A 12,382-nucleotide genomic window follows, 5' to 3' on the forward strand; every position below is an offset into this window, starting at 1 on the left:
TACTAGAAGTATTCCACTTCATTGCTTGACATCCTTTAAAAACTATAAAATTTGGATTGGATAGAGCAAAAATCTATTTGAACGGTTCAATTTTTGCTATTTTTAATATGGTTTTTCGTTTAATTAAAAAATTAGAAGTTTTACGTGAATGAATGAGATTTCATAAATATAAAATTTTAAGAATTATTTGACGCATTAAATCTAGAAAATGTGGTAATTTCATTTAGATTTTTTAGTGGTTGAACCAATTTTCTTGGGATTCATTGAACCCCTAGTTATTGATGGGATGGAAAAATTAGTTTTCAATTGAACCGCTTCAACTCACATTCTAAATATCAAAGAAACATCCAATACGCTAGTTAATCTAAATGACATTTCTTTTTATTAATTTCATGTGAATTTCTAAATGATATACACATGCAATCATTTATTTTGATATAACTTGCCTTACAAGCATGGACTCGTTAGCTTTCGTCTTCCAGAAATAATTAGTCCACAATCAATACCAGAAGAAGTAAGATTTTAGTAATCTACCTGTTAGGTGCTAATATCACGTGGTAGAGGCCTCTGTTAGCCTCCCATCTCAACATCATTACCTTTTTTCTTCTTTTTTTCTTTTTTTTTCTTATCTCAACTTTCTATACGAATCCCGGAATGTTCTTGACAAAGAGAAGTCCTTGAGTTTAACTATTAAAGCAAAGATCCCATAACATGGGATGAGCATTACTCCGATTCCCAAGTACCTGTTCAATCCGACATCATAAAATGGTGAGTTCATTAGAGGAAAGGAGTTCAATATGAGTATCAGATACAAGTATGTGTTTTTTTACAAATATGACTCGGTTCTTTTTGAAGTTTTTCCATGTATTTAGAATATCCTTTGATAGGTCATATTCACGTATATATGGAATATGTGTCCGATATAAATACCAAATAAAAATGCTTCAAGATGAGTGAACACCCATACTCGACACATCTAGTTTCAGACACATACTCGCATCTGACATCATGAACATAAATCATAATGATATCTAACAAAAGATTAAATGTGTACCATAAGGGAGCATATGAGGATGACAAGTCAAGAAATGGATATGGCCACCTGCAACCAGAGGGGGTGTCACACTGTGAGAACAAAGCCATTCATCCATAATATATGTAAAACTGGTAGTTAAACAGTAAAACAGAACTGAAGCTTTACCAAAGGTTAACATAAGCATGGATGATCCATTGGAATATAACAAAAGCATCCGTCCATAAAATAAAATATGCAATTCGGAACAAAGGGAACCGCTGCAAGGCAAAGGTAATATTAGCTTATAAACTGATTGCAAGATACAAGAATTACTTCGACTCTTTTCTTTTCTTTTCTTTTCTTTTTTAAGTATCCGTGTTCAAAATATGCTTGAACATGAGTTTGGTAATATGATCCTCAGAGGACACTTGAAATTTCGGAAAAAAATTGAGCATACTCACATAGAACACGTATCTATGTTCAATACTTACATCGGAGTTTGAATAACATAGCCATTGGGACTATATAGAAATGTAGAACTTACCATGCAATTCAAAATTGTGTCACCAATTAGGAAAACAGCATTGATTGAGTGCATACAGACAACAATCTGCAGTTGAAAGTATAGATAAAATATATGAGCAATTCAACACTTCTTACATGAGAAAAAACTAAAGGGAAATAGTGAAAACACAGCAGCGTTCTTCCATCGTTTATATCCCAAAATACCTAATAGTAAAACCAACAGATTGCGGTTATATTGCTTCTCTTCATTTTTGTTAAGTACCTATATCCAGAACTCATGTTCGACATGTTTTTGGACATGGTATGGGATACGACTCACCAAGCAAGGGCGTAGCTAGGGGGGCTGGCAGGGGCCTTGGCTCTCCCTAGATGGAATAGGCCCTTTAAAATTTTTAAAATTTTATATTAGTAAAGGTAAAATTGCGCTTTACCCTCCCTAAAAATGATAAAAATTTGATTTAATCTTTTAAAAATTAGTAAGATATAAGCAGAGGCAATTCTAGGCCTAAAATAAAAAATTGTCATTTAAACTCTCTAAATTTTTTTAAAATTTTAAATTAGTAAATGTAAAATTATACTTTGGCCCCCTCTAAAATTATAAAAATTTGATTTAATCTTTTAAAAATTTTATAAAGATACTATAAAAAATTAAAATTTCATTCGGCCCCCCTAAAAAATTGTTCTGGCTTCGCCCTTGAATATATTAAAATGGTGAAATTGCATTTTTACTATCGTAAAAATTATAATTTAATTTCAGCCCCCTAAAAAAATTTTGGCTTTGTCCCTGTCACCAAGTACCCTCCATATATACGAAAAAGACTTTAAAAGAATTGAAGATACTCATGTCAGATACATGTATCCAACACCATAAGAATAAAGAAGTTAAAAGAACTACACAAAAACCCCTCGATCACTTTCCTAAGATTAAATTATAGTGTAATGGAGATATTTAGACAACAATTATCACCCTCAACGTTCAATGCACTGCTAAGCCAATGTATCTTTCCGTTTAGTTTTCAACTTAAAAGGAAACATTTTCTAAACACGTTTTCTTTTTCCAATCCAAGCTTTTTCTAACCTGAGTTTCCAATAGCAACTGTAAATTACTAAATTAGCCCTTAGACAGCTGAAGCTCTGCATGTAGAGCATGTAGGACAGCCAACGAACTCACAACTCAGCAAGCTCAAACCTCAGAAGAAACCTGGTTTACACCTATAAAGACTAGAAGCCCCTAGCACAGCTCACAGCCATGTCTAAATGGCCAAAGTAAAGGCTGGTTCATTGGTTTCCCAGTTTTTTTGGATATATACCAGACTGAACGAGCCAACAGTTCCATTTAAATCAGTTCAACCAGCCAGTTCGATCCTGATTTTTAATCACTGGTATGGCTAAAGGCTGGCCTTGAGTAAGAGAAACAAAAAAACTGAAACTCTATCATTATGTCTTTTCCCGATTATTCCTCTGAAACCTAATAACTTAGGAACCACAGCACGCCCCGGAAACATAACTCTCATTATACCTCCAAGAACTCACTCAGCTCAACCACCACAAAAGATGTCAACAAATCTTTCTTCATATTGACAGAAATACAATTCAGCCAATAGAGCAAAAGGATTTGATCATATAAACCGCAACATATGTTTCAAACAAAAGAAGCAGAAAAATCTCAGGAAAAATAGAGTTTGTAGCATCAAACTTACAAAATTCAAGCTGCGATATTTGGGCATTAGGAACGGAAAAATGATCAGCCAAAATACTGAATCAGTGAGCATTACTGCACCTGCACAAATCTATTGGGAGATACCAAAATAATAAAAGATAAGGTGAAAAGAAAATGAAAATAAGATCTCAATAATTAAAACCAACAGCAGATTGCTATGTTGCTTCGAATCTTATTTTTTAAAATAGTATCCATGTTTGGCACCTATGTCCGATGCTTATTTAGACATAAGTTGAAGATGTAACCCTCTAAGGATCCTCCAAATACATGAAAATTGAATATAACTATGTCAGATGCATACTCATAGCAGATAATCACAGCCAAGGCCAAGTAACAGAGGAAGAAATCACTAGATAACTGTTAAACTTTCTGTTCAAGCAATTATAGTCTGATTTCTTCAAGATATGTTGAAACGGTTTATTCCAAGAATTAGCTAAAGAAATAGAAGTACACATCCATGTTTCTTAGACTCAGGATTGTGGGAGTGTCGTATAAAGGAACATGGCGACACGGTATGCTCAATCTTTTTCTTCAATTTTCATATATTTGAAGAGTTTCTGGAAGATTATATCTCGATACCTATGTCTAGATAGGTCTAAATACAATTATCGAACATGGACAATTCAAGAAAAGTGAAACGTCAAAGAGTTATAGAACAAATGGCTACCAATGGAAGATGAAGAGGAAACCAGGAATCAGATAAACTGATTTTATGAGAGAACTTACCTGATAAATAATTTGAAACGCATAAGTCCATGGACCTGCAATAGAAGGATGATAAGGAGCTTCACGGGGATCAAAATGTTTGGACTGGTTGGATGATACATCTGCGATTTCATCAATCGTGGGAGGTACGTAGGTGCCTTGCTCAGAATCTAAACTAATGTGATTGGACCTATCGCCACAAGCTTTTCTGCAGTGCTTTCGACATCCATCTATGGAGACTGCCGATCCAAACTACAATTGTAGCTTATAATATCAGCAAGTTACACAAAAGGTTATCCCAGTTATTTGGAACAAAATAGAGATGATAAAAATGATACAAGAGACTTGTGTTACTACCAAGGAATAACAATTTAGACCGGAGGTTGAACCTATCAGATGTTTGGTTCTCAGTTCAACCGTCAAGAATAAATAAAAAACAGAAAAAAAAATAAAAGAATTCATAAAAATAGTTCAAATAGGGAAATGTGTCCAAAAACATAAGGAAAAAGGCCAAATTAATTTAGAAAATAATAATCTAGTTTAATCCCTTTTTTAGTTCCTTATTTTATTAGTTTTGGTTAGTTCAACAAGTTTCCAAGTCAATCTACCATTTTCCAGTTTAACTGGTTGAGAAGGCCGGTCCAATTTGATTTTTTAACCAATGACCCAGACTCAGGATGAATGTCAGGTATGATGCCCTCGATATGGATATGCCAGATACGGAAAATCAAAGTTCAGGTAACATAGCAAGAGACATACCCCAAAGTAGATTGTGACCAAAGTAAATGTCCACCTGTTCAGGAACAAAAACGAATCAGTTAAAATAAAATACATTTCAAACATTTAGCAACAGTAAAGATCAATGGGAATGAAATCAGACAGATAGCATCTTGATTATATATAAATTATCTCAAACTTTTTTTGCTCATTTTTTTCATAAATTCTCGTGACTAGAAAACTTGAAGCCTTCATGTAATCATGTGCTTCAAATAATCAAAAGCTTTTTGAAGAATTTATGTAGCTCCAACTCTTCATTTTCTCTTTTTGGAAGTATCCATGCCTGAAACTTATATCTAACCTCCAAGTACATTGAAAAATTTAGAAAAAAATCTGCCATACCTATTTTTGACACATATCCGCGTCCAACAATCCAAGTAACATAGAAAACCATTTACGAAAAAGTACAGTGTAGCATTATTGTGCATATAGGTTAAAACCATGCTGAGTGTTATACAGGGTGCTGCACAGTTAGATATTTTTAGTGTTTGTTGACTTTGACTATTTGTTTTTTGAATTACTTATGCCAGATATTTAATCACATTTGACACTCATAAACGAGTCCGAATAACATAGATTTTTAGCATGGTCTAACCACGATTGGTTTTTGAATAAACCTACCGTAGAAAGAAAATTAACTAACAAAGATCAAATTTAGACAAATTATCTGCCGTATCCACTATGGTTAACTAGAATCAAAGCAGAATATGTAACGCAAGTACAACTATGTTATTCTGACTCACTTTTCTTGAAGTAAACATGTCCACCACCCATGTCCGACACATAGATATAGGGATATGACCTCCAAAGATTCTCCAAATACAAGTAAAATCTTGAAAAAAAGAATCTAATTATACCCAAGTCAGACAAATACACATATCCAGCACTGACACCTGAGTCAGAGTAACATAGAGAAACAATATATAATGAACCCTCAGCAAGATGAAGAAAAGTCATTCAAGTTCATTAAATCAAGAAAATTGCATTCAATATAACCAAGAATAGGAAAGGTTAAGAGATATCACTTACTGAGTATAAAAGTAAAATATGCCACCTCCAGAAATGACAGCATTGGCCATAAGTAATGCCAAAAGCATTAAGAAAGCAAACACTCTGAAACCCAGCAACCAAGCAGGGTGAATGCCTTCAAGACATGTTTTCCAAGTTTCATCCTCATATAAGATCCCCGGAGATTCCTTCCTATTTTCTACCTCTCGATTTTCCGATCTTTTCCGACCTTCAAATTTCCAGATTATAATTGCTGCCACAACCATTGAGGTTAGGATGAACAATGCACAGAATGAGAACCTCCAGTTCAACCAGTAGCTTAAGGTCGTGGTATCGGCAGTCATGTTAGGCTGCCAAGTATGTTTAGGGGATCCTGTTAAGAAACTCAAGAAATCTATGTTACTCTGTAATGTTAAATCTTTCTCCCAGAAAGGTCCTTCAAAGCTTGTGTCTAACACGGGTATCAACACTAATACTTTAAGAAAGACAAAGTGGTGGAGTAACATACCGAGAAATTGCTACTACTTGTTCCATTGGTACTCATAATTTATTATTAACATTCCGAAGGGTAATTCTTAAAATCAATCAAAAACTAGAAGCTGGAAAGCAAAGTTACTATATTAAGCTCCCAAAAGAGTAATTTTTTGAGAATAAATGGGGTTATAGTATTTAATTGCTAGAAGACCATTTAATAAAAAGTCAGAAAAAAAAATGATTATTAAAGGACTAAAAAAATAAAAACAAAAATCTAGAGCCAAAATCCTTACTTTAGATGGGTTCTTCCCATAGAACTAAGTTCAACAGAAGGAAGCAGATACAGAGGAAGTAGAACAAGAAAACTAAACAACAAGACTAAACATAAATATAGAAATAATGGGCACATTAAATAAAGCTAAGATCACACTAAAAATGGAAGAGAGGAAAGTCGATAACTATGAAAAGAAAAATGGGTTTTAAGGCTCGTACAGTTTGCGAATAAGAATATTAAGAATTTGATCGAACAAGAGACTCCAGGTTGAAGCTAGAACAAGCTTTTGGTTTGTAATCGTAGTTTTGAGTGCAAAAAACAAAAGCAGAGTTTCAGTACTGTTTACCTTTATTGGAGTGTTCTTCCCTTTGGATCCTGATTTATTGGAATCGTTGTTACTGGAATTGGGAATTTCCAGAAGAAAAAAAACCCAATCAATTTTGTCTTGGGAGTCAAATTTTTGTGTCAGTCAAGTCTGAGGAGGCAAATGAGACCCGAGCTAAGAGGTTTCTACCTTCTACTTACACATTCTTTAAAAACACGACACGTTTCCTAACAATCACAAAAATAAACGTGGGAACAAATTTAGTTGTTTTACGCGACGCTGAATTATTGTGATCACTGATGACGGCGTATTAAATATTTGGCTTAATGGTATTGTAGATCCTCGAAAATTTTCAAAAAAATTCAATTAAGTCTTTTTCAATTTTTTGGTTATTTTACTAAAATAACTCCAAAAAATAATTAATTACGTAAATGACCCAAATTCAAAAAAAATCATCCAAATAACCTGAAATGAAAAATAAAATTAGGTTATGGGGACTTAGATGGTCGGCACCACTATTTTTTCTATTAAAAAAATAATTTGAGGTTTTCGACACTAGATGGCCGGCACCCATATATTTTTTTCAAAAAAAAGTTTTTTTGGGTACTGGCACACTAGTGGCCGGCACGACACCCTTTTATCTGGTTAAAAAAATTATTTTTTTGGGGTGTCAAGTGCCGGCCAACAAAGGCCTAAACTCACCCAACAAAAGGGGATGGGAATATTGCAACATTGACTCCTCCTTGTTTTCCCATCTTTTTTATTTCCTAAGTTTGATTACATATTTTATATTTTAAAATGATATTGGACTCCTTGTCATGTTTGTTAATTATTATTATATCACTCACATTATTATTAAGTTTAAAAATTAATTTAAATTTAATATGCACAATTAAATTAGAATTTTTTTATAGATGAAAATCATTAAAGGAGGTTCTAATTTTATAAAAAAAATCTAATTTTACTGTGCATATTAAATTTAAATTAATTTTTAAATTTAATAATAATGTGAGTGACGCAATAATAATTAAGAAACATGATAAGGAGTCTAATATTATTTTAAAATATAAAATATGTAAGCAAACTTCGGAAATAAAAAAGATGGGAAAATAAGGAGGAGTTAATATTGCAATATTCTCATCCCCTTTTGTTGGGTGAGTTTGGGTCTTTGTTGGTCGGCACCTGATACCTCATCAAAATATTTTTTTAATCAGTTAAAGGGGTGTCGGCCATCAGTGTGCCAGCACCCTAAAAAAGAATTTGAAAAAAAAGACATGGGTGCCAACCATCTAGTGTCCAAAACCCTAAAAATTATTTTTTTAATAGAAAAAATAGTAGTGTCGACCATCTAGTCCTCATAACTCAATTTTATTGTTCATTTCAGGTTATTTAGGTGATTGTTTTTAATTAAAGTCATTTACGTAATTAATTTTTTTTTAGGTTATTTAAGTAAAATAACCCAATTTTTTGGACAATTGAACCCTAAACTTATAAAATTAATCAAATCAACACTTTAACTAACTTTGACCATTAATTTCTAATTGAATCGATGATGTGTCCATTAACTCGGCCAATAGATGCTAACATGATCCATGTCACTATCACATCATAAAATAAAATAAAAATTTAAGTTGAAGATGAACTTAGTTATTGTGCTGCCATTTTTTAAGATTTATTATAAAATTATTAAAAATTTATCAAATTATAAATCTATAAAAAGTATTAAAAACTATAAAAAAAAAGACATAATTGAACTGTAATCAAATTTAAAATCATAAAATTATAAAAAAATTATTAAAAATATTTTTTTCTCATGTCAAATTAAACCATAAAAATTTAAATTTGAATTTGAATTTAAAATAATAATTTGATAAATTTACAATCGAGCTATAATTTTTTTAATATAAAATTGCATCTTTTTCATAATAGATTTGTTTACTCGAGATTTAATTTATTAAAAAAATTATGATTTATTTTTATAATTTGTGTTTTTTATAAATTTATTAAAAAATTGCATCTTTTTATTTTTGTTGATGTGGAATCAATATATCAGCAGTCGATGCTGATGTGGTAATCATTAATGGCCACCGTAGAGATTTCTTTAGAAACTAATTGTCAACATCAATTAAAGGGTTGATTTGGTCAATTTTATAAGTTTGAGGGTTCAATTGGGTGCAAGAAGTTAAGAGGGGCTTAATTGATTTTTTTTTAATTCTTCAAGTGTCTTTTCATTTTTAAATATTTAATTTGAATTTGTCAAAATTTAGAGTAAACTACACAATTGATCACCCAACTTTCATAAGTTTTCACTTTGGACATCGAAAATAAAAAATTACAAAAAGAGCATTGTTGAACCGTTTTCATTTTGATCATCTCGTCCTTAATTTGGGGTTAGATAATGATATTATACACTCATTTTAGCAATTCAACTTTAACAAATTTCATTTTGATCACTCATTTCCTTTTTTAGAATTAAATTTATTTTTTCAAAAAAAACTTGAATTTTTACGAGAAATTTATTTATTCAGTTGTGGAGAAGAAATCAAGCTTTTCCCTATTACTCAATTCCCTATAAAAAGTAAAAACTCAAAAATTTTTCTTTAAAAACCCAAGTTTTCCCCTCTAAAAACCCCAAATTTCCCATTTTTTATTGAAAAAAAAGTAAAATTAATTCTAAAAAGGACAATAAAATAAAGGAAATTAAAAAGATAAAATGGCTTTTATGTAAAAACCCAAGTTTTCACATATAAAAATCTAAATAATTTCCTATAAAACCCTAATTTTTCCTTTTAAAGGAAAAAAATTAAAATTAATTCTAAAAAACATAATAAAGGAAATTAAAAAGATCAAATGAATTTTCCATGTAAAAATTCAAATTTTTCTTGTAAAAACCAATGTTTTTCTTAATAAAGCTCAAGATTTTTTTTTCCTTTGCTAGGAAAAAAAACTAAAATTAATTCTAAAAAACGAAAAATAACAAAGAAAATTAAAAAGATAAAATGAGTGACTAAAATGAAATCTTACTAAAGTAAATTGACTAAAATGAGTCTACAATAACATTGCCTTACCCCAAATTAACGATTATTGTAACAGTTATTGTAGACTTTTGAAGAGATCTGTCGAGCTCTACATTTCAGAGATAATGAGACTTCATGATTAAGTTCAAGGATAGTTGGGAAAAGCTTTTACCTCTAGTTGAGTTTACTTACAACAACAAGTATGAGTCGGGCATTAAGATGAAACCTTATGAAGCCTTGTATAGGAGAAAGTGTATAACTCCTCTGTTTTGGAAAAAGGTTGAGTGAGAATAAGTTGGATGGACCTGATTTGATACAAGAGATCAAGGTTAAAGTGAGAATCATCCGAGACCGTTTGAAAACCGCCTCTAATAGAAAAAAGTCTTATGTTGATTTAAAGAGAAAGGAAATTGAGTTCAATGTGGGGGACAAGGTCTTTCTGAAAGTGCCCCTTTGGAAAATGGTTCTTCCGTCAGGAAGGAAAGACAAATTTAGTCCAAGGTTCATTAAACCTTATAAGATTTTTTATCATATTGGACTCATGGCTTATCGTTTAGCTTTGCCACCAAACTTGGAGAAGATTCATAATGTTTTTCATGACTCTATGTTAAGAAGATATATATCCTATCCATCTCATGTCATTACTCTAAAAGAAGTGGAGCTTCAACCCGACTTGACCTATGAGAAGGAACCTGTCAGAATTTTAGCTCATGGAACCAAAGAACTCTAGAATAAGAGAGTACATTTAGTAAAAGTAATTTAGCATAATCATTAGGTTGAGGATGCTACATGGGAGAGTGAGGAATCGATGAGACAACAATATCCGTCGCTTTTCGATCCAAGTAAATTTCGAGGACAATTTTTTTGTTAGGAGGGGAGACTTGTAACATCAAATTCTTTTCAATTTATCATATGGTACTATTTTGAGAATTTTGTCTAGAATTTTGGTGTAATTTTTTTTTATTTATAAGAATTTGGGCATTTATGGAGTCATGAGTTATTATAATAATTTATCTATAAGGGTATTTTTTATATATATATTTTCTCATTGATATATTAGAATATTTGGATTTATTAGGATATGTGGTGATGAGATGAATTTGGACCGTTAAATTCTATTTTACACCATAGACTATGCTACATGATGCAACCTTAGCCAGGGAAATTACTACTGAATCCATTGAGCTACCACGAGGACCAATAACTAGATCACGAGCTAAGAGATTTCGAAATGCAATAGCAAGCTATGTGGAACGAGCTTGGGAAGAGCAAGTGGCCGAATTCGATAGTCGTGCTTCGAACCGTTCAAAAAGCGTTACTTGCAATTTGTTGCAAGCTAAATTTTTTTCTTTTAATTAACTTGTTTTAGTTTAATAAATGAGTAGCTGATCAATTAATTTAACTTATCTTAAGTTTTAATAAATGAGTTAGTTATTGAACTTTATTAAATAAAGATGCTTCTTAATTGATCTAGTTCCTAGGATTATTTATTGATGCATAAATTAAGTTCTTTAAATTATACTTCTTTAATTAAACTAGTTGCTGGAATAATTATTGCATATATGTTTTAGTTCATTTATTTAAGTAAGTTTAATGTTTGTTATGATTAATAAGTGTTTTCATTTGTTTAATAAACTCATTTCAATGTGTTTATTGCAGGTGACTTTTTAGCTTATAGTGGTTACAATTCAAGGCTGTTACACATTTAATTAAGTGGCTGTTCAAGTTCTTTTGAGTTACAATTAAAGGGGATGTTATAAAGGGAGCTTAAAAATCATTAAAGGAGTTTTTAAAGAGCATTTTAGGCCCTTTAAATTTGACAGCAACTCTTCCACTTCCAGCCGTTTTTGGAGCTTTCAAGAGAAATTAATCAAGCCTTTGAATGTCATTAAGGAGCTGGTTAAGAGATGGTGTCTTTTCAACTAGCCAAGGACAACTCAAGAGTCATTTTCTAAGCCATTAAAGACATTCAAATCAGCTGAATTAAGGTGATTTTATGGAAGGAGTTATTTGGTTCAAAGAATAAGAAAAGACATCAGTTTTTTATGGCACATTAAGTGGATGTTTTTTGACCATTCGGTTACCTTGTTTTAGCATTATAAATAGATGTAATCAGCCATAGAGAAAGAAGAACTTTTTGCTGAATATAGATGAAATATTTGAATTGTGAGCTATCCAATTCTCTTTGTTCTTACGGAATTGATTTGACTTATCAAGCATAGCTTGTGGCGTCCATCTTTTCTTTGTTGCTGAACTTATCACCTTTGGTGTGGCGTTCAATATACCCTTGGTTCCTATCATAGTTGATAGTGGGTCAAGGTTCCTTTGATGTTTCCTTTAACCGAAAAACACCTAAAGACCATTTTAAGATTCGGGTCAACAACAACTTGTTTGCTGGTTCATCTTTGGTCTTAGCCAATTAATTTGTTATTGTTTCCTTCCTATTTTATTCATTACCTTTGTTTGAAGCCATTAACTCTATTTTGTTTCTTTTAAACTGAAACGATTCTATTCTACTCAATTCACGATCGGGCCACACTAA

The 12,382-nt window shown here is 31.7% G+C and overlaps 1 protein-coding gene across 2 annotated transcripts; it reads right to left on the minus strand.

Annotated features, from left to right (window-relative positions):
* Positions 1-359: 359 nt before the first annotated feature.
* Positions 360-7,079, minus strand: LOC107892236 (uncharacterized). Of its 2 annotated transcripts, none has more exons than XM_016817257.2 (9): positions 6,845-7,079; positions 5,772-6,123; positions 4,725-4,758; positions 3,987-4,217; positions 3,241-3,330; positions 1,560-1,625; positions 1,202-1,293; positions 1,055-1,102; positions 360-743 (listed from the first exon to the last, which is right to left on the minus strand). In XM_016817257.2, the coding sequence occupies exons 2-9, from the start codon at positions 6,092-6,094 to the stop codon at positions 626-628; spliced, it is 1,002 nt and encodes a 333-aa protein (XP_016672746.1). In that variant the 5' UTR covers positions 6,095-6,123; positions 6,845-7,079; the 3' UTR covers positions 360-625. The 2 variants fall into 2 exon arrangements, with proteins under 2 accessions (XP_016672746.1, XP_016672747.1); XM_016817258.2 differs by having other exon boundaries at positions 5,772-6,100; positions 6,845-7,050.
* Positions 7,080-12,382: the final 5,303 nt, after the last annotated feature.

Source organism: Gossypium hirsutum, chromosome D05 (assembly GCF_007990345.1).
Source record: "Gossypium hirsutum isolate 1008001.06 chromosome D05, Gossypium_hirsutum_v2.1, whole genome shotgun sequence".
Classification (NCBI taxonomy): domain Eukaryota; kingdom Viridiplantae; phylum Streptophyta; class Magnoliopsida; order Malvales; family Malvaceae; genus Gossypium; species Gossypium hirsutum.